General features: G+C 47.1%; 1 protein-coding gene across 4 annotated transcripts in view; it reads left to right on the plus strand.

Annotated features, from left to right (window-relative positions):
* Gas7 (growth arrest specific 7) overlaps positions 1 to 25,318 on the plus strand; it is a 227,564-nt gene that overhangs the window by 145,190 nt on the left and 57,056 nt on the right. For 3 of the 4 annotated variants that reach the window (XM_032913742.1, XM_032913743.1, XM_032913744.1), the window contains exon 2: positions 3,277 to 3,397. In XM_032913742.1, the coding sequence (XP_032769633.1) occupies positions 3,277 to 3,397 (121 nt within the window). Of the gene's footprint in view, positions 1 to 3,276; positions 3,398 to 25,318 lie in introns of those variants that run through there. The other variant, XM_032913745.1, reaches the window with a different exon arrangement.

Here is a 25,318-nt window from a genome sequence, read left to right on the forward strand (position 1 = left end):
CATATCCCTCCATAGCCACTAGCATATTCTGTGACATTGCCTACTCTGGACATGTCACATAATGTCACACAATGGAAAGAGACCACATGTGGCCTTTGTGACCTGACTTCTTTCAGGCAGCATGATGGTTTTAAGGCCCAGCCATGGTGAGAACCGGGACCCTATTCCTTTTCATTTCTGGGTTATATTCCATGGTATAGCTAGCTGCCCTGTGTTTTATCCATATCCCTAAGGGAGGTCCTTTGTGTTGTCTCCACTGTTTGGCCTTTGTGAATACTTCTGCCCTGAATGCTCACATATGGCTTGGTCAGATGTTTGTTTTCATTCCTAGGGGGAAAGGACCCCTTAGTTTTCTCCAGTATCTTCTGACTGATTTGTGGGGGTCAGCTAGCAAGAAGGACTTCGTCCTAAGAAAGGAAAGGATAAAAGGGCTGCATCTGGAGATGAAGGCAAGTTAGTCTGATGGCCAGCAGGGAGAGCCAGCCAGTTGGTGGCTGTGTTCCACGAATGTGGAAACCAGCCTTAGCACAGCACATCAGCCACTTTAGGAGCTAGGCCCAGCTAGTGGGTGCTCTCCCACACTTTTTATGGCCTTCCTGACCCAACACTATGCTTCAGTGCTTCCCTAAAGATCCCTGCACTCCCCAGAGAGGAGAGACCGCAAGACCGTGTACCTTGGTGGTCACCCATGTATAAACTGTATAAACGGAGGCTTCCTATGAGCTCACCAAGTTAGACAAATAGATTAATCAAAGTCACTCCCAAGAGAAGTGCTGAGAATCTGAGGAGGGTCAGGCCCCTTACAGTTCCTTCAAAACTGGGCCTCTCGCGTATCAGAAGGCTCCACTCACTGGCTCTGTTCCCACAAGACTCTTCCCTGAGCAGCCTTCCCGACATTAGTCACCTCCAGGTGGTGTGGGCCTCCCTTTTAAGCATTTCTCAGGTAGTGATGGCAGCAGAAACCTCAGAGAACAGCCATTGAGGATGACATTTCAGACATGCTGAGGGGCAGTTTGAGGGGAGGTCGGTATGTCTGCCTGGACTTTAACTCTCAGAGTGTAGAGACTGGGGGAGAGTGTAGAGCCAGCACCTATGTGTCCCTTGTGATGAGATCTCCCCCACCTCTTGAGCAACCCTGGTGGTGTACCCTCTTTGGGGCTCTGACTGTGTTACAATAGATCTCCCCAGAAGGCTCTGCACCTGGGCCAACTTTGCCAACTTTTTTGCTTCATGGATGAGAAAATAGCCTGACTGAGTCACTTGCCTGAGGTCAAGTGGCGGCTGCTAGGCTGAGGTAGCATTGGCACCAGGGATGTTTTGAGCCTCAAGGCTGTTTACACTGTGTCCCTAGATCCTTTCTGTTCAATGCCTACCTCTGAGCTGTTATTCTTGCTCAACCGCCTTCAATAGCTTCCCAGGCCTCACCATGGACCCATCATCTATGTTACTCCTTACTGTCCCTAGATGCTCAAGGAAAGACAACTTAGACATCTCTTCCCTCTGGATCTAGAAGACTCCATGGCAAAAACATTTCTCTTCGGCAGCCCCTGCTGTCACCCCTACCATTGCCAGCACTTTATTCCAGAGCCCTATGTATGCAGGATCTCTCTCTCTCTCTCTCTCTCTCTCTCTCTCTCTCTCTCTCTCTCTCTCCTCCCTCCCTCCCTCCCTCCCTCCCTCCCCTCCCTCCTCCCCCTCCCTCCCTTGCTCCCCCTCTCCCCTCTCCCCTCTCCCTTGCTTTTTCTTTTCTTTCTTCTTATTCATTAACTGTTTTGGTTGTTTTGTCTTCAGATAGAGACTTGCTATGTAGCCTAGGCCGGCCTCCGACTCACGATCCTTGTACCTCACCCCCCTGAGTGCTGGAATCACAGACCTGCCCCATCCCATCCCAGCTTTTCACTTCCTCTCTGCTCGCGGTTACACTATTTGTATTGTCTGTATTGTGGCCATCTCCCAGGCCAGGAGAGGTGTGCAGGGCCGGACTCACTTGTTCTCGGGTTTATGTGTGCTGGGCGTATGGTGTGCACCAGCGAGGAGGACTCCACACCACTTTCAGCCTGGTCGCTGTGTACCTCGCTGTCACCTGTCTAGAGCGTGGTCTTTCCCACACAATCAAAGGGAAGCTGTGATTCACCTCTGAGCAGTTGTGAGAATTCATAACAGACACTATGGCTACACAGAGGGCTGAGGGGGGCCATGTATACTCCCAGCAGCACAGGGGATTGGCTCTCTCCTCTTACGGAACAGAGGCCAGCATAGGATGCTGAGACAAATCCCTGGAGGAACAGGCAGGAGAAGGGCATCAGAATGCACACTTCAACCATGACCGTGCTTTCCTACATATTGGCCATTGGTAACCAAAGGAGCTGCTCCTATGTGCCCTGCAGGGGACACCAAGGGCACTGAGAACCTGGTGCTGGCCCTTGGGTTACTAAACAGGTTTTGCTAAGAAACTCTTGAACTTTTGTGTCTGGAATTCTGATTTCTGTCAATTTACCTTCTCCAAAAGGCACAGCAATTGTGTGGGCTAATTTGGATCCTCTGTCTTTATTTTTAAATGTTCTTTAGCTGAGGGCTTTTATTTTTTTAGCTGTGTGTTTATTGGAGATTTACATGGAAAATATAAGTAGAAGAAAGATAATAAAAATTGCCCATAATCCCACCACTGAGGAATCACAGATGCTGTTACAACATGTACCTGCCTTCCACCTAATGCTCCTGCTTATATAGTCCTCTGTCTTTTAAGATGAATATTATTACGTGCCTGGCTAACAAGAACCAAGCCTATGGTGTCTAGTTTGTCTTAAAAATTCTCGTTCCCTTTGCCACGGTGACATGGCAAGCCCAAGCCAGCTCTCGCAGACTCTCAACATTATTATAGAATGTTTTACACTTCGTTCTGCTGCGACCTGCATTAATTATTTCTGCTAGGTTTGCACAGCAGGCCTGGGGCTGTCTGCTGCTGTACTCAGTGGTCCTACGGTGTGTAGACTGCACAGTCCACAGCAGGTGTAGACTGCAGTCCACAATGGGGCATATGGAGTGACAGGCCCCCCCCCCTTGTGATTAATTTTTGCAGGGTCTGATAGGGAAGAACAGCAGTTCTTCTGTCTGTTCTGGGGGACCCATCCCTTCTGGGAGCACCCCCATGGCATCCACCCCCAAAAGAGGCCTGAAGGCCATCCTATCCCACTGAGCAATTTCAAAGTGGTTTTATGGTTCAAACCAGTTGTAAAAATGGCAAACGTGTCTGACCCCTGCCTTTTTCTTCAACAGAAGCCTGGGATGGTCCCCCCTCCGCCAGGAGAGGAGAGCCAGACGGTCATCCTTCCACCTGGCTGGCACAGCTACTTGTCTCCTCAGGGCCGCCGTTACTATGTCAACACGACTACCAATGGTGAGTCCTGCTGGGCAGCAGCCTTTTCTAACCCCCAGATGTCTGCCACTTCCTAGGAGTACTTTTCTCCCTCCCTGTCCACCCTCTGGTTCGGGGGCTTTTCTTGCCAAACCTGACGCAAGGAAAGGTAACCTGGCATTTCAACCTTTGGCTCTAGAATTGTTTAACATGTGTCCAGGGCTACAGCACAGTCTTGCTTGTCCCTAGTGCTGGATGTTAGGGCCTGGGTCTGTGTTCTGGAAGCAGCGTCAAAAGACAGCTGTCTTTCAAGATTCCCAGAATCCCTGACACCTCATACCTACCTTCTTGAACTAGACCTTGGGATCCAGGACTATACTGTTCACAAATAACTTCCGCGGCTAGTTCTACAGGCCAGGTCATTCCACCATGTCTAAGAACTCTGAATATTCTAATGGAACTGAGGATCCAGAACAGAGACCGTAAATGTTCTCCCTAATTTTACTATGACACCCTTTCCTCAACTGAAGTGTCTCACTGGCTGCTGCTTTGTGGGTTGTCTACGTAGTAATGGTGGAGCTCCATGGGGATCATTCACCCTCTCCCTTAGCACTGGGGCACTGAACCCCTGGCCCCACCCTTTGCCTTCCCTATACTCTTTCCTTTCTTTTTCCTTCCTTCCTCTCTTCTCTCCTCATTCATTTGAAACAGGATCTCATTTGGTAGGTCAGGCTGTTCTGAAATTCACCATATAGCCCAGACTGGTCTCAAATGCATGGTAGTTCTCTTGTGACAGGAAACCTCCTAGGTGCTAGGATTAGAAGCCTGCATCCGCCCACCAAACCACTCCCCACATATCTCTGAGTTGAATAAGACTAGAACTCCATGCCTCCAAATAGTTAAACTTTCCCAGACCTCCCAAATGACTACAGCGTGGGGTTGATTTTTAAATGTTGTGCATTTGGGGCTGGTTTTATTACAAGTTAAGCAAGAGCAAGACACTATTCAGGTTGAAGGCAGAGGAATAAGGCAGCTGAAATGTCCTGACCTCCCTATGTCCCCAAGGACTTTACCTCAAGAAAACCAGGAGATGCCACAGAAGGGAAATTGGATTTGGTGGGCATCCTAAACACGTGTGCTCAAGCAGAATGTGAACTTCCGCCTGTTGCTCCAGTCTTGGCTTCACCTCTGTCTCCTGTGTCCATATGACTCCATACCTCTCTCTTGCCACCTGGGGTGCGGCTGTTGTTAATATGGTTTCTGAATTTGAGCCTGTACTGAGAGGGGGTCCTGGTGAGAAGACTGGCAGCCGCCAAGGCACAGAGAAGCCGACAGCTGCTTCTTTGCATGGCTGGCTTGTCCATCCCACAAGCACCCTAACTTGCTTGCTCAGCAGGATGTCCTCCTTGAAGAAAGGTGACCAAGGTTTCTAGGAAAAGGGAAGTGGAGCTGTTTTTAGCTGTTCTAATCTCACACTTCCTCAAAACAGACACTTGAGCAGCTCCACCATGCTCAGGGAGCCTAGATGTTTCAGGGGTGCCTGTGGCTGTTTGAATGTACCTCCCCTTGGGGAGCATCTACTTCAGTGCCTGTCCCAGGAGAGTGGGTGTCTGAACACAGATCTCCATCTGTGCAGCGCAGAGTTTGGACTGGATGAGCTCAAGAGCAAGAATTTAGGTGGATTTGTTCTTGTTTCAAATTAGCCAGTCTGTTGCAAAGGAAAATAGAGAAAGTGCCTTTCTAGGTGCTCTCTCTCTCTCTCTCTCTCTCTCTCTCTCTCTCTCTCTCTCTCTCTCTATTTGTGTGTGTGTGTCTGTTTGTCTGTCTGTCTTTCTCTCTGCCAAAGAATAATACATTCTTAGGGTTTAAAAACCAGTGAATAAAAATGGGATTTAAATCAACAATAAAAATCCCCAGTTGTTGGAGGCTGGAAGGATGGCTCTGCGGTTAAGAGCACTGGGTATTCTTTCAGAGGACCTGGGTTCAATTACTAGCACCTACTAGGCAGCTCACAACTGTCTGTGACTGTGGTTCCAGGGGACCCAACACCCTCACGCAGGCAAGACACCAATGGGATAGGTTATTTCTCCGAGGTGAAACGAGCCATTTCAAGAAACATTAGAGCACATATAAAGGCAACCACTCTGGGGCTGGCAAGTTCACTGGTCCTGAGGAATGATGTCAGGGAAGTCATCATGGGGAGGGAAACTGAGGAGAGGGAGAAGAGAAAGAGAGGAAGAGCACATGCAGAGAGAAGAAGGGAAGAAAGAGCAGAGGAGAGACCAAAATGTCTGGATTGCATAGCAAAGAGACTCTGGGGGAAGGACAGCCCAGTCTCTGGGCTGGAAAGTTCAGGGTTGAGGGCAGGGTACGCCAGGTAGGGACTGCTGGGAGAATGTGGGGGCCAGGTCTGCTTTGGTATATTAAACAGCACCTCAGCAGTTCTGGGGTCTGAAACCCAACACAATGCGTATAATTTTTTTTTAAAAAATCCCCAGTCGCCATTTATCACAGATATCCTTTGAGGCATTTATATTCTCCATCTTCTAAGCATAGGCATGCCAGTGTTTTAAATATAAATTACAAATGTAACCCACTCCACCCTTTAAATCGTGAGAACAACTTGTTCCATACTTTGAGTATTGCCATCAAACTCATTCCTTTCAGTCACTGCATTAGGAATGTGCTGGCGTTAATTTAATTACTATTCCACTTATGAATGGAAACACGGCCACGTTTTATATCCACAGATGATATCTGGCAGCTTTACTTCCAGGACTCTGACTTTTTATATAGGTCAGAGCTTCCATGGAATTGTGGGATACAGGGGGCTCCTTGGTTGGCAAGCAGATTCCCTAACGGGTGCTAGTTAGGTTAGATTAAAGCTCAGGGTCTCTGTCCCAGCTACTTCATCGCCGTGGCATGAACAGTCCTGTAGGCAGTATGTATGTCAGCAAGTGCAGCTATGCTCTAATAAAACTTTATACATGGCAAAAGGGGAAGGGCTTTACGTTGGGACACTGGAAAACGAGTGGCAGGTAACTTGTATGCATTATGAAATCTCTCTGTTTTTATTTTTGAACATTCAAAACTGCAAAAGATGATTTTTGCTTCAGAAGTTCGCCAGCCTGTGGCAGAAGGGTGGGCTGACTGCTATGTTGCCTGATGTGATGTGGTAGGACTGGCCTCTCCCACTCTCTTTCACTGACTAATCCTAACTCCTTGGTCTTGAGTTCTGGATGCAGGCCAGCTTTACCCACTCGTTAAGTGGTGGTTAAATTCACTGTTTATCTGCTCAATCCAACATAGACTTATTGAGCCTTAAACATGCACCATGAAGAATGGCCTTGCCCCTAAACTGATTATTTGTTCTTAGCGGAAGCAGGTCTTAAAGTTTCTGTGTTCATGCTTGAGGGCACTGGAGTGTGTGTGCCCATGTAAGTTGCTGGGGACTAGGCAAATATGTGCTATACTGTCCATCTAGGAAGCAGATTTTAAATGAATACCTGCTTGATCACCCATGAGGAAGGTTGTGGAGAGCTCTGCAGTATTTGAAGAGAGCTGTGAAATCTGAGATACTCTCTGAAACTACAAGAGACCAGGAAGAGGCAAGATGGGAAATGCCTCCCTCTCACAGCAGCCCCTGAGCATCGTTAAGGATTGCTACGTGGTCAAGAAGAGAAGCAAGCAGCTCTTTCCTTTCCAACGCCCCTCTTGGGTGTGTTTTGTTAGTCCACTGCCTCCCTCCCCCATTTGGAAGCTGCCTGCCTATCTGGAGCCAAGCGCCTAGCAGAAGGGATCCACATCTGCCTCTGCTTCACTTCCTGACTCCTGAAGCCTCTGAGTTGGTACCTCAGTGCTAGACCCACTTTCTGTCCCAATTTGCATGTCTCATGCCAACCCCTCCACGTGTCCGGGTGGCAGCTCATGGACAAGTCAGACCCACTACCCACTGCCTCCAGCCACTGTGATTGCACTTCTCAGCCTCACCGAAGACAATTTTCAAATAACCCTCAAGTGATGTTCAGGATCCCTGATAAACAAAAAACAAAACAAAAACAAAAAACAAACAAACAACAACAACAACAACGAAATAAACACCCACAAAACTCCCACACATGCCCAACCTTTATGGATGTCGGGTAGTGTTTACATAAAACCTACAGTCATCCTGCTGTGGACTTTATGTCATTTCTAATTACATATAACAACAACCCACTATATAAATAGTTGTCACTCTGGGTTGCTCAAGGAATAATGACAAAAGATAAAAAAAAGTCTGTGCATGTTCAGACTATATGCAGATGTCTTTTCCTGAGCATCACAGCCCTCCGTGGCTGGAGAATCCACCAGTACAGAACCCAAGGATCCTAAGAGCTGCCTGGATTTCTCCTTGACCCCTAATCCCTAATCTGCCTTCCCCCAGCGGGTGCTTGGACATAACAGGTATTCTGTGCAAAGCCTCGTTTACATCAGTGTCTCCTTCGTCTGATCATCTCCTTGCATTTAGGATTTCATGGGTGAAGGTCTGCTCCCTGCTCACCAGGGTTGGGCTCTGGGCATGCAAAACCAAATAAGACATGGACCCTGCTCTCAGAGACTGCAGCTCCGAAGGCGTCAGAGGCAGGCAGACACCAACAAGCATTACAGGCGATGACAAAGTGGGGTGGGAGCTCCGGGGAGGAACCTGTCACCTGTATGTGGGGGATGCAAAGAGGACTCTGAGGAGGAGTCCATGGCAGAGTCATCTAACCAAGGTTGTAGCCCTAACAGAGGGCAGGGTAACAGGAAGAAGATAGGCTGATGGGCTTGGCAGTGGTAGAAACATGCAAGTGAGCAAGTGTGTGTGTGTGTGTGTGTGTGTGTGTGTGTGTGTGTGTGTGTGTGTGTGTGTGTGTGTGTGTGTGTGTGTGTGTGTGTGTGTGTGTGTGTGTGTGTCTGACGTCACTCTTCACCCAGTGGGCAATGGGAAGCCGTGGATGTTTCTGAACTCTGAACAGTGGCAGGAGCCCATCACAACCTCACAGCGAGACTTCTGAGCAGCAGTGCAGGGGTTGGGAGCAGTAAGCACCGAGTAGACCGCCTAAATGAAAAGAGAAATAATGAGGTCAGCCCAATTTACAGCAGTGGCCTGAAAGAGGAGGGCCAGACTGGATGTGGCAGGCTGGTGGCAGGGAGCTTGCCTGTCTCCTGGCTTTCTGCCTTGGGTGGCAGTCATGAAGTAAGAGAGAATGGGAGACACTAGGAGGCCAGCTGGAAGGAAGGAGGTGAATCCATGCTGCATGCGTGGTTCCTTGCTGCGTGTTCAGAAAGATGACGAGCACATGGGTGGATGCACCCATGGCTCAGAGGACATCCAGGACACCACTGGAGTTCAGAGAATCCTGTGGGTGCATGGCCTAGCATGCAGAGAGCAGGGTGGATTCCACCCCTGGTGGCCACCATTGTGCAGTGACCAACCTGCACAACCCAGTAGGGTGTTCTAGAATTTGCCTGTCTGTAAAATGGAGGCACAGACATACCACCCAGTGCAAGCCTGTAGGAGAGAGCTCTAAATACAGAGTGAAAGAGGCAAGATAGGAGGAATGGATCCATGCAAGGCACTGTGGTAACAAGCCAGGGAACAAAGAGCAGAGAAGGAAGGGAAGCCAGGTACAAACAGAAATACAGACAATGTTTACAATAGGAGGACCAGGTAAGTCCCTGGGGAGACCCAGATGATTTAGTGGATACCTCGCAGGAAGCTTCGGTGGGAAAGCCACGACAATCCTGCCACTGGTTTTACGGAGATTCTCCAGTAACTCTAGAAAGTCATGCGTGAGTCACTAACCAAAGTTCCATCCCCTTCACTTCCCCATAGCTCTGCCTCTCCGGGCATCTCATCATGCAGAATGGTTCTGAGTGCAGCTCTAGGAGGCCAGGGACTCCAGATGTTCAAGATGCACGTCTTGAACAGGCTCTAAATTCCTCCAAAGTTGCCTAAGGCTAAATTGGGGCATTGTGTGTTGTGGTTCATGACTGGTGAGCTATTCTCAGTAGCCTATTCTGTTCATGCAGGGGCCAAGGCTAGTGGTAAGGGTCCGTGCTGGAGCAGTTTAATCAAAGGGCAAAGGGTAGGTAGCTTGAAAACAATGTAAAATCTGGAGGCTGGAAAATCCAAAATCGAAGTGCCTGAAGATTTTAGGTGTCAAGCGGCAGCCTGACATCTGGCTGCTAGAGATGGGCTCTCTTGCTGCACTCACATGGAAAGATGGGCAAGCTTCCATGGGCTCTTTTATAACAACATGGATCCCAAGTGAGTGGGAGCTCTCATGACCTATCATCCCTCAAGCCCCCACCTCTTAGTACCACTACAGTGGGGACTGAGATTCAGGGTGCATATAGGCCGTAAGTAGCAGCTGTTTCAAGAGACCTGGCACAACGACGCTGCTTCCCTATACTCTTAGAAGCTGTAGTGGTTTGCATATCCTTGGCCCTAAGAGAGTGGCACTCTTAGGAGGTGTGGCCTTGTTGGAGTGGGTGTGGCCTTGTTGGAGGAAGCGTGTCACTGTGGTGGTGGGCTTTAGAACCTCCTCCTAACTGCCCATGAGCCAGTCTTCTTGTGTTTACCTCCAAGATGTAGAACTCTCAGTTCCTCCAACATCATGTCTGGCCTGGTCACTGCCATGCTTTCTGCCTTGATGATAATGGACTGAACCTCTGAACCTGTAAACCAGCCCCAATTAAAAGTTGTCCTTATAAGAGTTGCCTTGGTCATGGTATCTCGTCACAGCAATGGAAACTGTAACTAAGGCAGAAGTTTCATCACCTAGCTGGCCTCTTTGATATTGTGTGATATATATTTTACCATTTGCACAATGGAGAGACACTTGAAACTAGCCCAGAAAGCCAGGGTCAGTTCTGCTTAATGTATGAGTTATGTTTAATGTATGAGTCAGTATTTTACAGCATATTTACTCATCTTTGTATGCATTGAACCAAGTCATTTCATTTTTTTAATCTGTCTTTCATCCCTAAAGAAAGAATAATTTGAGGTAATATCCTAGCCCTGTTCTTCTAGAAAGCAGAGCCTGAGGAAAGGATTAAGTGCTAAGACCTTATTAGGAGATAATGAGCCCCAAGCAGTAAGAAAGTGAAGGTAAGGCCAGGGGAAATGTCATACCATGCAGCCCAGTGTCTGGCAGTGACACACAGGGTGGGCAGCAGCCACTGAGGAGGTCGGTTGACTTCTTTAGAAGTGTTGGGGAGGAGCCTACTGCACTGTGGAAATCTCCCATCTCCCATTGGCCAGACTCTACCTCTTCACCTACCCCTACCCCAACCCCTACTTGGAGAGCTATTTCTCCATCCTTTTGGTCAGACTATCTGACTCCAAACAGCCTATCAAAAAGCCTGTCTCCACCCCTCCCACATGAATACTTGTAGTTCCAAGATGAGGTCCTAGTTGAACAGGAGTCACTTTGATAGGAACGTGAGCAGGGCTCTCACATCGATGTGTCTATGTAGAGACAACTACAGATGGAGTGCCACCGTGCATCCTTGGCATTCATACAACGGGGTTCAACGGCTGATGACTTTACTCAATACCCATCTTCCAAACCACGTAGCACAGGAGGCAGTAAACGAAGGCCCACCAGCCAAATTCACTTCACATTTTATTGGAGCACGGCCGTGTCCCTGTGTTCTTAGTAAGACTGGCAAAGCCAAAACTCTTCACTCTCTGGCCTTGGCAGAAAAGATTATCCCTGGTATAACAGAGTCTAACAATTTCACGTATTCAGAAATGGGTCCCTCTGTATACAAAGAGCCTCTGCCAAAAGTCACCAAGCCACTGTATTCAGGCTATGGCTGGACAGCCAGGTTTCTGTACTCAGAAGCGGGAGCATGGGTGGTAGTGACTAACCTTGGTATAAGGGTGAATCCATAGATTCTTAGATAAGGACGTTCACTGGAAAGGACAATTTTAAGGGCCGTCTGATTGTCCTACGAAGCATGAAGTAGAACCCAGGAGAGCTGGTATTTGTTCTATATCCTCTTCTGGACAAAGAATTGGTGTCTCTAAATGTTTTATTATGTTTGTGAGTGAGACTTGGAGTGGATGTAAGCCAGGGACTGAGCTCTTGTGTTTATTTGCCAGATAGTCAGTAGTTCTCTTGATTTCTTATTTTAATTTTCCTTTAAGTAAATGGATTCCCATTTGACTTTATTAAACAGAGAACTAATGAGCTTCTAGGTAGGATCTCTACAAAACTAGTAATTGTGCAAACCATTCTTTGAGCAGTACTTGGTTCAAAGTAATTGGATACTTTTCCAGCCCTCTAGATAGGATGGCCCTGACAGCTTTTCCCCAATAAAAGTTGTCCAGAAAAGCATCTGCACCCAAACCATCAGTCTGTGGGGTTTTTTCCCCTGTCCATCTGTATTGCACAAAGTAACACTAGAATGCTGCTTTTACTTGGCATATTTGGCTAAATAAATTGTGCATTGTGCTCTTATTTGTATGAGTATATGAGCATGGATAGCCCTTATTTTTTTAATTGAAAATAGATCCTTCCCTCATATAATACATTCCAACCAGCTTCCCTCCCTCTGCTCCTCCCAGTCTCCTTCCTTCCATACTTTCCCTCTCCCCTCGACACTCCCCTTATTTTTAAGGGATTCACAGTGGAAAGCTGTTAATCCCGAAAGTATACTTTTATTCTCCCTCCCAGTAGCTTTTGCTTTCTCCTCCCAAGCGTCCATTTTAATTAGTATTGTTTAGGTAATACTTGCATGCATAGCACACCCCTCATTTTCCACCAGATTTTAAGGCCAAGTAATCTCTTGTTTATGGTAAAGACTCAGTGAATTCGAAGCCGTTCAATAAGCCAACATGCCAGCACCCAGAGACAAAGGGGGTGGACTCTGTTCTTCACTCCATCCTCAGAAGTCATTTTGAATTATGCTGTAAAGAATGCAGTTCTGCATGTCACTGGTTGTTAGTCGGAGCTGGCAGTCAGCAGCAAATTGGTCCAGACACCACTGCACCCAAAAGAAATATGGGGATGCTAACCCCATGTTCCCCTTCCTGCTTTGTGCCCAAGAAAACTGAAAACCTACATCCACACTGAAACCTGAGCTCTCACACACACACACAGCACCACCATCTCCACAGCCAGAGCCCCGGTGTACCCAGAGAGTGGGTGGACAAAAATGAGTGCGAGCGCACAACTGAACTCAGGTATAGAGGAGAAGGAAGCAGGGTTGACACCCACTTCAACAAGGATGATCCCTGAAGACACCACACCAAGTCAAGGCAAACACAGAGGGCTACGTTCTCAGGGGTTCGGTTTGTGTGAGATGCTTAAAATAAGCAAATCCATAGAAACGGAAAGTAGACGAGTGGTTGCTAGGGGCTGCAGGATGGGTGAGTAGCAGCTGCTAATGAGCACGGGGTTAAGGTGACAGAAATGTGCTATAATTAGGTAATGGTGAGGGCTGCATGCTCCATGAACAGACCAAAGCCACCACACCACAGGTTAAGTTCTACAACATAGTGAGTTACATTGCAATAAAGAATTGTTTTTAAAAGCACCCATGTGCGAGGATGCTGCATGCTCTGTGACATTCTTGATTGCCTTTGGAAGCACTTCCTTAGGGCTCTGTTTGGGGATTCTTAAGGCATAACTCCAAAAGTGTCAGGGAGCGCCATCTGCCCCAAAACACCGAGGCAGAGAGAGGGCCTGCCGTACACTTGCTGAATCGCAGGCTGCTATTAGGAAAAAGTAAAACATTTTACATCGAATTCTTAAGTGCTTCCGAATAGTCTCCACTTATTATTTTTTTCTAACTTCAAGGAGACTTAGTAACAACAAAATTGATACAGACATCGTGGTGTTAGCTTTCTGTCATTAGAAAAAAGCACCTGAGACAATCAACTGATAAAGAAGAAAGGCTCATTTAGACTCATGGTCCCAAAGCACATCGTGGTGGGAGGGTATGGTACAGGAAGTACACTCACCTCATGGTGGGCAGGAAACAAAAAGAAAGCTAGAAAGAGGTTGGACTCCGAGGGTCCCCTGTTAGGGAACACTATCCTCTCTGCGACCTAACTTCTGATGTTCTACTAGACATTTGTTTGAGACAGAGTCTCACTGTGTAGCTCGGGCTGCCCTTGAACTCACTATGTACACCAGGCTGTCCTAGAACTGTCTGCTTGCCTGCCTCTGCCTCCTGAGTGCTGGGTTTAAATCCTACCATGTTAGACCCCACCTAACCACTGAAGTTTCCACCACCTCCCAATAGTACCCCAAGGTGAGAGCCAGACCTTCTCACATGACTCTTTATTAGTATGTGGGGGAGAAGACATGGTTTTATCAGATCCAACCTGGAGCAGTAACAAGGAATGGAATATAAAGTTGAGGCATGAATTAAATCTGACACAAGAAACACAGTAAAAAAAAAAAAATGCTGAGTTTGTCATCATTCTGAGGTTAAAGGTTCGGAATCTATAAACCACTGAAGTTAAAGCAGAAACTCCTGAGGAGCTGCTTGAAGACAAATAATTCAGTTTTATGGTGACAAGATTTAGAATGAGTAAGAACTTGCCAGGAGAGGCCCTTCCCCTGCCTGCTGTTTATGGTCCTGAGGTCGCTGGCATAGCTGACTCGAGTGTGCTTCCAGCCTTCATTCTCGTCAGTGTAGAGAGAAGCCCTAGCGGCTTCTATCATCTCAGAGCCTTCCAGTCCACAGCTACACTTTGCAGATCAGCATTTCCTGGTAGGAATATGGGGCTTTCACTGTTGTGTGTGCCCGTACTGTGGCAGGTGGACAAGAGGACCAAGGAACTTGGAGTCTGATTAGGGGTGTGTGTGTGTGTGTGTGTGTGTGTGTGTGTGTGTGTGTGTACGCATATATCTATGTATGCATGTATCTGTGTGTATATATCTACATGTGTATGTATATATGTAGTATGTGGTATGTATGTATGTATCTATGTGTGTATGTATGTATGTATATATGTAGTATGTGGTATGTATGGATGTATCTACGTGTGTGTATGTATCTACGTGGGTGTATGTATGTATGTATGTATGTATGTATGTATGTATGTATGTATGTATACCTTAGTGGTTTAAAGAACAGCAAGGCTTTTTTGTTTTGTTTTGTTTTTTCACTTTTCTCTCTTTAGAAACTTTGTTGTTATTGTTGTTATGCTGGTGCTGGTGGTGTGTTTTTGGTTTTGACTTTGTTGTTGTTTTTTTAAGAAGGGCCTCTGTTTTGGTTAGGAAGTATGTGCCTGTAAATGGTCCTGTCCTTTCTCAATGACTGCACTCCAGAGCTCAGGGGTCTATCTAGGTCAGGAGTGAGCAGTCTGAGAACCTGGCAGAGCTCATCAATATGGTGAGGTGGGATCCTTCCTAATCATTAGTATGGCCGGCATGCATTATATTAAAGGCAAGGGATGTTCAAGATGAGGGTGTGCCCATAACAAATGATGTCTGCTTGGATTTTAAACCTTTTAAAGTGCTAACCAAACATTCCTACTTCAGTGTATACAGCCAAGGGAAATGGAGTTGGTGTATCAGACGCATTGTGTTTATTGAAGCATTATTCACAACAGCCATGGCACAGACTCCAACCATGGGTGGATGAATGGATAAAAATAATATGGCGCATAGTTGCAATAGAATACTAGTTAGCCATAAAGAAGATAGAGATCTATGACCATAGCAACATGGATGAAACCACAGCACCCTGAGTTATGTAGAAATAAGCTAGACACAGAAAATGGCTAAATATTCTCATCCACACGGGTGCTACAGATTTGGTCTCATGGCTGTAGAGTATAATAATAGTCTCAAGTCTAGAAAGGTCCAGAGAGATGGGACAGAGGGAGGATGATTTTGCAAGATGCAGATACATAGGAGAAATAAGCTAGAGCGAAAATGGTTTGTGGCGCTGTATCATACATTTTTACAATGAATCGGAAGAAGTCAGATCATTGCTAAGTCAGAGAGATGATAAATACTGAAGAGAAGGAAATGCTAAGAATCCCGACTTAATCATTCGGCACTGTGTGCATGATTTCAGTCACAAGATTGTTCCTCGAAAGCACACACTATTACTGTGGGTCAGAATTTGGGAAAGTGCTGGTCTATGATTAAGTTCCTAAGGAATTGGCATCACCGTGCTGTAGTGGAGTAAGGGACAGAGGAGGTAACAGTCAGGCAGGGCCAGAACTTCTGCCATCCAGACGGATTGTTCCACTAAGACAGTCAGTAGATGTCTATGCAGGATGGCCTTTACCTAGACACTGCCTGAGAAGCACCATGTACACAGTGTGTGAGAATGTTCAGCTCTAACTATGAAAGCTGGAAAGCATTCTTAAACATATGGACCCCCTCTTCTCTCAAAAATCCACAAGGTGTGGTTCTGTCCTAACGGAGGTAGATGGGGCTCAGCAAATTCCCTAGGGTATTCCTCTGCCTAGGTGAGCTTCACGGGTGTATTTTTCACATCCAATCTGTGGATGCTCAAGTTTGGGCCTCGTGTTCAGACAGAGGCTTATGGTTTTTTACTAGTATTAAAGATCATGGGCCAGCAAGATGGATTAACAGAAAAAGCATTTGCTGCTAAACCTGCTGACCTGAGTTTGATCCTTGGGACCTACATGATGGAAGGAGAGACCAACTCCCATAAGCTTCCCTCCGATTGCCATGTGTGGTACACATGTGTAAGTAGGCGAGTACTTGAGTACGTGTATGTATCCACACATGCTCATGCACACACATACATACAGAGAGAGAGAGAGAGAGAGAGAGAGAGAGAGAGAGAGAGAGAGAGAGAGAGAGAGAGGAGAGGAGAGGAGAGGAGAGGAGAGGAGAGGAGAGGAGAGGAGAGAATCAGAAGCAGCAACCTACGTAAGGTCAGGATACTATTTACCAATGCACTTGAAAATAGAAGGTGATAGGGAGAACCAAGAAAGAGAAGAGGGAAGCAGTATGAGAGAAATGGAACCTCAGTTGCAAAGGGACCTTCTGACTTATCTGTGCTCTGCCTTTCACCCGCTGTTTTCTCATACATCTTGCTTGTTAGTGGGGATGAATCATTGCCACTCTGGGACTTGTGGGACCAAAGGGCTGGTGGGAGCCTGTGTCTGTAAGAGGACATACACAGAGGACAGCAGGACGAAACAGTTTGAAGTAAGGTGGGTGTTTTGAATGTGAGGTGCTGTGGGAATCAGTGAAATACCATAATCTGTGGGTCCTCGGCTGATACGTGAGTGGGCAAGGACCATATAACTTGATTATCAAGCAACAAGTGTTTGCTCAATGCCTTCCCTGTGGCCAGCTCTAATTAGCCATTTGATGGCTTCTTGCCAGAGTGGAGTGGGTGAACGCCTTGCAAATGGCTATGAGGAAGGCTTCCTGAAGTCCATGTGAGTTGTTCAAGGGAATTTTCCTGGTGACTTGGCTGTGATTTCTTTTCCTGCTTGAGTCGACTTCAGAAGGTCCCTTCAAGCTTTAAAAAAAAAAATCCTGTGAAACCAAGAATGTCAGGCTTAAAGTGTTTATCACGCACAACTGCTGATGAGTGTGCCTCTGTATGTAAAACTGGCACAATTTCCCCTCCATGGGATCCTTATTGTTGGAAGCAGATCTAGGAGTGGGGTAACGGCTTTTTGTTCTTTCAATCTGAGTTGGATTCCAAAGTAGAATGCTCTTCCAAGAGGTGTGGGAGGCAGAAATCCGGGTGAGAAGTTAGTCATGCAAGAAGCCCATGTTTATTGTGTGCCTACTCGCTGTGAGCAGAGGGCTGAGCCATGCAGAGGGCCACTGAGACCCTCATGGGCCTCACCATCCTTGGCTAGATAATGACCAAAGTCTTGCATGGTGGCTGTTGACTGAAGCTTCTGTCCCTTTGTCGTCTGCCTGTCTGCATGCTCAGCGATAACTGCCCCAGAAGAAAAGGCTCCTGTAACCATGAGGAACGCTGGATGGACTGTAAGCTCAGGGTGCTGGGAGTGGAGCCTGCCCCTTCTCAGACTGGCTCAACTTTAACTCTAGTAAATGGACTGGGGTTCCTAGGGCGCTTCTGGTGATGGCCATGCAAACCTCAGGCTGCTTTCATCTGCCTGTTTGTGGACCTGGCTGTTTCTCTTTTACCTTCCCTGTTGGATTCAAACATCTTTGCCTGGGTCTCTCTGGTCAGCTTGCCAGGTTCTGAAGTCCTCTGCTCACTGTCGACTGGTGGGTTGCTTGGCTATGTCTTTTTAGCCTTTCAACTTCTATCACAAAAGCTTCATTTTCTCATTTACCCACATAATGCCAACAATTTGACACTGATGCTTGGCTCCTTGATAGGGAATGCATGTCAGCTCGAATACCCATTCGCAGCTTACATAGAACAGCCCAGGGCCCCTCCTCTGTGTGTGTGTGTGTGTGTGTGTGTGTGTGTGTGTGTGTGTTTGATAGCTCCATGACACCTGTACAACTCACACTTAAGCCTGAGTACATTTTAAGACTTTCTCAACCTCCTCCTCCTCCTCCTCCTCCTCCTCCTCCTCCTCCTCCTCCTCCTCCTCCTCCTCCTCCTCCTCCTCCTCCTCCTCCTCCTCCTCCTCCTCCTCCTCCTTCTTAGAGGGGTGTTGGTTGTTGGTTTATTTGTTTGGGTTTTCGAGACATGGTTTCTCTGTGTAACCCTGGTTGTTCTGTAGACCAGGCTGGCCTTGAACTCACAGAGATCTGCCTACGTCTGCTTCCAGAGTATTACATTTTTACATTTGTGTGTTGAGTGCGTACCTACATGCATGTGTGTATGTGTATGTGTGCACATGAGCAAGCCTACCACAGTGCACATATGGAGGTCAGAGGACAACTTACAATAGTCAGTTCTCCCTATGGGTCTCGGGGATCAAACTTAGGTCAGCATAGCAACCAGCTGCCTTACCTATTGAGCTGTTTTGCTGGCCCAAGGTTGCCTCATGATGGAAAGGTAACACAACACTACTCCCAGGGCTTCAGGACAGCCTGGTTTTGGTGGAGGCTGTGTAATGGGGAAGCCTTTGGCAGTATAGAGAGCACAGGGCCATCTACAGTGTCTCTACACAAAATCCTGGACGGAAAAAGAAGTTTCTATATTTGTTATCAGTGCCACCTATGAGAAAAGGTGGGAGTGGGGTGAACAGTGGGCCCATCGGGTTAGGAGCTCTGTCTTGTTACCTTTGAGTGGGCCGTGTGTAACACCTGGATGCAGGCAGTACCTGCAGCAGCTGCAGCTTGGTAGGACAGTGGTCTTCCCTGCCTCTGGCCCAGAAGTGCCTGGGAACTAGCATTCTGATTCTCAGGCTTCAAAGGACAGAGCTGAGAACCACAAACTGTGGAGTCAAGTCTGAGGTTCAGCCTCTTGGAAGGAGTTCCTAGTGATCCTGAGGTGCTCTGAGCTTCGAGAAGCTCTGCCTGGTGTTCCAGGCTTCCCCTGTATAGCATGGGGACTTGGCGGACAGGCTTTTCTGACCTCTTTATAGAGAGGGTTTTGAATCTGTTTTGACTGTTTCCCGAGGATTCTCTCTGCATTCGACTCTAGAGTCTCCCATTCCATCAGCATGCTGGGTCTTCTCTATCCCCAGTACCTTTCCTCGGCATTAGAAAAGATGGCAAGAAAAGGTTTCTGGCTGGGAATTTCTGAACCTTTGGAAGCACTGGTTAGGATTAGGAAGGGTCCTGCGCTTTCAGAGGAGCACAGGTCTGCTGCGTGTCGGTTGGACAGCCTTACTCAGAACCCAGTGTGTTTGCAAGCACCTACCTGTTCAGCTGTGCCTAGGGGAGACTGTTCATTATTTTTGGTTCCCAAACTAATTTTAGTTCTTTCCGACAATGTCCTCCTTCCTGTGAAGAGCGGCATTCTCAGCAGTTTCGAGCATTATTTATAAACATAACGTCACACCTTTTACTGGAAAGTCTCCTACACGAGGATTAGCAAGGCAGAGCGGCTAACGTTAATAAATGCTGTGTTTCTCAGAAAACAAACAACTCAGTAAGGTGCCGCGTCAGGAGACAATGCAGCTTTAGGAGAGGAGGGGTTTCAGAGAGGTTGTGCCATATGATTTTCTGTGGAGAAGTCACGAACATCCTCCCTGAGACAGGGCCATGGGAGAATATTCCTGATCCAATGTAATGCCCCTGGATGGGTTGTCTGTGTACAGGGTGGTGTGGCTTGTGTCTGCCCTTGGGCTGGTTTGGTCTTATTAGAGGACTAGAAAGCTACTTATGGCTACTTTAAAGAAGGGTGGTTAACAGAGACTTTGAGATGCGGAAAGAACTGGAAAATCAGCCCCCATGCCTAGGACCTTGGGGAGTCTCATGCTCTCCATTTCTCTCTCAGTTTGCCTCTCATTCCTCAAGCGCCATTTAGAAAGGACCAGCAGGGGAGAGATGGCTCAATGGTTAAGAGCACTGACTGTTCTTCCAGAGTTCCTGAGTTCAATTCCCAGCAACCACATGGTGGCTCATAACCATCTGTAATGGGATCTGATGCCCTCTTCTGGTGTGTCTGAAGACAGCTACAGTGTACTTATATATAAAAAATAAATATATCTTTTTTAAAAAATGAAAAAAAAGTGAAAGGACCAGCAGTAGAACATAGTTATTCCAGATTCCACTTTGCAGGATTCTTAGCGGATCTCAGTAGCCACACCCATGGTCTATGAGAGTTTGCTTAGATTATTTATTTATTTATTTATTTATTTATTCATTCATTCAATTCATTCATTCATTTATTTGAGACAGGGTCTGACTGTGTAGCCCACTCTGGGTTTATACTCAAGTTCCCGACCTGAATTATCCTCCACAGTCTGGGGCTGCAGGCATGAGGCATCATGGGAGTTCTTAAAGAAAGGTCTCCATCATATATAGCAAATGGTTTTAACTTTCATGATGTTGTATAATTCTGGTGGTAACTTTTCTTCTTCATTTCATATGTATGTGTGTACAGTGCACATGTGTATATATGTATGTGTTTGAATACATGTGTATAAAGGTGAGCATGAATGTGGACACATGTATGTATGCAGGCCATAAGTTGAGGTCAGCACTATTTCCTGACCACTCTTTAACCTTGTACTTTAAGGCAAGGTCTCCCAAACAAAGCCAGAGCTTCCTTTAAGGATCCCCTGGCTGCACCTTCTGATCTGGGACTACAGGCACACTGCCATGTCCACCTGGCACTTATGTAAGTTCTGGGGGTCCAAACTCTGGTCTTCTTGCTTGTATGGGAAACATCTTAGCCTCTGAGCCCTCTCTGCTCCCCTGATCGCCATACTTTAACTTACCTCTTACAAATGGATTAGTCAGCTTTTATGATTTCTCCTCTTCGATGCGATACACTAAAAGGTACTTTACCCACAAAATCCAGTGATGTTTCCTCTGGGCCTTTTGGCCTCTGAAGTGCTTTCCGTCACTCCCAGATTGTTTCCCCAGGCTTAAAAGTTTCAATCCACATGGAAACTAATTTCAAAAGTTGCATGATACATAGGATAAATAGCTTTCTGTTACGCCTGTTGTTGGGACAGCATTCACCAGCTAGCTCTTACCACTGCCCTGAAAAGCACCTGTGGACTCTGTGAGGAGCTGGTTCTGCCTCCGTGGGTCTGGTGTCCTTTCCATATGCTGTCTTCTTTATTCCTGTGCCAATCCAGTGAAGATTTCCACCCCACCCAAATATTTCACCTGCGCTCTTCAAGAAAGCCCTTCACAGCTTCTCCTGAGCATACTGGAAATTCTAGACTCACTACCCAGGAACTCTGGGGGAGCTGTGGAACAAAACGAGAGTCACTTAGACAGGTGCTCCATGATCTTAGGACCCTTGATCACTAGTGTATGGGTTGTACGTACAGCGTGGATCCTCTGGAGAAAGGAGCCAGTCAGCCCTGAGTGAGCTAAGTGGTATCGTGTGGGCTTGCATTGAGCTCCTTAACATGGGGTGCAGTTTTAAACCTATGTTTTATTCCTGGAGTTTTCTATTTAGCATTTTGGGGCCACGGGTGGCCTTAGGTAAAGGGTGCCATAGCGAGTAAAAGCGTATATAAAAGCGGGGTGCTGTTGTTTGTAGTGGGGTAAACTGTGAAAATGACTGTTTTACTCAGGTCCCATTTTCAGGATACGTTTTGAGGGTGTTCTGCCGGCAACTTCTGTACATAAAGCAGCACACACTTTCCCTTCTCATGAAGGTGATGACTTTTGTGTGCATAGCAGTGCACTTTGCACACCGGCCTTCCGCTCTCTCCCAGTGGGGAATGCCAGTCCGTCAGTATATAATTACTCCCTGGTGGGTGGACGCTTGGGCCTCTTCTCCGGGACTTTTCTACTCTAGCAAAAATTACTAAAGAAAAGGCAATCTCGGTTAATTTTTTGATGGCACACCCAGAACCTGCTGTCCAGTTAAAAGGAAGTTTGGCAGGCACCTGTGGTCTATCCAGGAGAGTCACCCCCTCTCTGCCCTGCTTCTCCAGATCTGCCTTAAGAGTGGTCACCCTAGAAGGACCTTATTAATCCCATGAATAAAAGCATGCTTGTTAGTCTAGTTTATGTTTCTCCAATTGTGAGGGAGATTAATAGGTTTTCTTATTTATCGATCGGTATAATTGGTAGTATTTTCTGTAAAGTATCCATATATGTCCCTTCCCCTCTTATTTATTTATTCACTTAACATGTTGGGCACTGGGCCAACGGAAGGCAAGCCCTATACCACTAAGCTACATCCCAGCCCCTGGCGCTTTTGAAATAGGGCTGCAACGTTTTGTAATTCACATGCTGAGAAGAAAATGACGTGCTCTATGTGTTCCCTGGCTGTCTTGTTCTTTTTCCATATCTTTCTACCTATACATGCAAGAAGGCCTGTCATTTTTTTTGAATCAGCCACTAGCCATGTTGCTGGACTGAGTTGTAATGGTTGTGTTGAACTGAGTCTTTTTTTTTTTTTTACATTTATTTATTTATTTATTTTTTATTAACTTGAGTATTTCTTATTTACATTTCGAATGAACTGAGTCTTTATTCATTCATCAAACACTTCCCGATGACCTGCTCCACTCTGTATAGGACATGGGCTGAACTAATTGACCATCTCAACTCTCAGACTGCATCCATGGTAGGAGGGATGGGAAAGCAGGTATATAGTCAGGGTAGGAGGAAAGTTATTCGCCCGGCTGCTCTGACAGTTCCTTATGTCCTTATCCAGTGTTCAGAAAACCTGGACAGCAGCAGCCAAGCAGCCCGTTAGCTGGACCAGCAGGTCACAGAGACTCTACCCAATCAGAATGAGAGTATCCCCCCTGCCTGCAGAGTCCTGACCCACTGTGTTGTCCTCAGCCTGCTCCTTGGAGCATTCTCCACCCCGCAGTGCACACCTTCTTATTCCTCATGCTCAACTGTTGTAAGACAGACAGACTAAAGACTCGGGCTTGCTATGAGTTCTCAGTACTCCGCTCCAATGGGTAAAATGTTCTTCAGCCCTAGGACAGATAGCCAAGCTTCATACAGAAAGGGGCTCTGGGGACAGATCCGACGACCTTGGTAGTTTTAGAAGATTGGACCAGATATAGTAAGCATTTGGGAGTTCCCTAAATTACCCTATATTGCTAGCATGGATCTTACCTGATCCTAAGTCTGACACTTCCAGTGGGGCTTGTCCGATCCTGCCTAGTGATGGGATTCCATGATGATTTTACAATGGGCTCCCTGGGTTTTCCCCATAGCTGACTCATCACTGAGATTGCCAAATAAAAACAATCGTTTCTAGGTTCTATTTCCACTGACTAACCCTAATGCTCAGGCTCAGAGCCTGGGAATCAGCATTTCAGACCATTGGCCCTAGAGATTCTAATGCAAACCTGGCCTCAAGAAATGAGCTGGGAGCACTGGGTACTGCACTTAGGCTCTGGATGTGAACATCAGGCTTGGGATTAGATAAGGTTTCCTTCTTGGCATCTGCCTTCCATTTTGTCAAGGGCAACTTAGGGCCTGATAACTGTGACCTGCCACTTAGCTACACACACCTGGCATGCTTTTCCTACACTGTAGTCAACCATCACTACCCCTCTACCCAAGAGGGTCAGGCAAAGCACCCATTAAATGCTCTCAGGGTTTGGGTAGGTCTGCAGGTCCTGCCCATCTCCAGACCATTGTGAAGTCTCAGATAGTTCAGATGTGTCAAACCAGCAAAGGAGTCTCTGAGACACCCAATTCTCTCCATCCCCAGAGACTCTCAGAGACCCTGTGAGCTGTAGGGCAGTGGGAAGTGGGATCACCAAAAACATTTGGCGGCTCACTAAAGGACACCCCAACAGCTCCGTCATGCTAAAGGAAGTATCCTCACCCATCTTTATTCCAGGTATGGTAGGAATACTTTCTCACCTCTTTCCCTGGAAAATGTGTTCCATGAAGAGATGAAAAACGGAGGTGGGGTATGGTGAGACCGAGGCTGGGCATGTGAGAGGGAGCAGGGAAGCAGAAAAGGGGACCAAAGTTCTGGACAGGGTCCTGAAGCTCATTGTAGGTCAGAAACTGCAGGGCTCTGTGCATCCTCTTGGATCCATTCAGAGGTACCAGGCTCCCAACAGATGGATGCACATACACACTTCTCTCAAACATGCCTGGGACATGGCTCACCATGTGGCGGGGCTGGTCCAGCAGTTCTTTCCGGGAAGGGGCCAGTGAGATGATACCAAAGAGAAGCATTCATGTTCTTCTATTTGCTAAGGGTCTGTTCCTGCTAGCAGGGCCTGGCACCTGCTTTGCTGTCGGTTGGCACAGGAACAACCAGAGTGAAGCAACCCAAGAATGGTCTCTTTATTGAGTTGCCAGTAGACGGTTCAGGAATGAGCTGTACGCCCTTATAACAATTATGCATGGAGGAGGCCAGTTCTGCAGCTAAGGTCACGGGGACAGCCTCTCCCAGATATCCTGATTCCTCTGACCTTGGCTGAGAGAGACACCCACGATCTCAGTGGTACCCTCATTTTGATTTCAAAACCGGTGCCACCGGAGCTGTCTACCAAGGTCCAGGGGTGGTCGTTTCTGCATTCTTGCCATTGACACCCTTTTCTAGTATTTCTTCAGAGGTTGCCGGGGAAGAGCCCAGGATTATCTCAATCTCTATAAGAGCGGCAGGCTGGATAGAGAGTGACAGACATCAGAGGGCACATGGTGGCCCAGTCCAAGAGACCAGCTCAGAGGTGTTTGTCGGATCGTGTTGCTTCATTGCTCAAAGCACGCCATTCAGAATAAAAGCCAACATCCTTGAAATGATTAATAAGATCTGGGACAGACAATGGAATCCCCCAGAGGGTGTATGATACAGGTACCTGGAACCCAATTCAGGCTCAGCAGATCTAGGACAGGGCTTGAGAACCGCGTTTCTAACACATTTCTGATAATGCTGATATTCCAGGTTCCATGGACCATACTTTAGAAACCGTCTCCCATATTGAGCTAACCCATCTCTATTGCATCTGACCTTATTCTCCTCCTGCCCCCCTCCCGCCCACTATGTCCTCTTCAGCCATCCCATCCCTTTTGCTGCTCTTAGGTAGGAGATGGCAGGCATGTTTTTGCCTCAGGAGCTTCTTCCTTCTTGGGCCTGAAATTCTCTTCCCTTAGTTGTGTGCAAGGCTAGTTTCTTCCCAATCGTGGTTAAGTGTCTTCCAAGATGGCTCCCAGGGCACCTACCCCCTGTTACTCATGTCCCTTCCTTTTCATAGAGTGGTCTATGGAACCAGGCAGTCGGGATAGAGTGTGAGTAATGGATTAAGCAACAGAAACGTGTGGCTTCTGCTTTGCTCTGTCTTGGCTCCCCTGCTCTGGGTGAGTTAACTGCCATATCACACAGAGCCCAGTAGCAGCGTTTTTTGGCTTCTGATGCCATAGGCTCACCTACCAATGTCTGGGAGTCTCCACACTGGAACCATCGTGCTAAATCCATGTT

The sequence above is a fragment of the Rattus rattus genome, chromosome 9 (assembly GCF_011064425.1).
Source record: "Rattus rattus isolate New Zealand chromosome 9, Rrattus_CSIRO_v1, whole genome shotgun sequence".
Taxonomy (NCBI): Eukaryota; Metazoa; Chordata; class Mammalia; order Rodentia; family Muridae; genus Rattus; species Rattus rattus.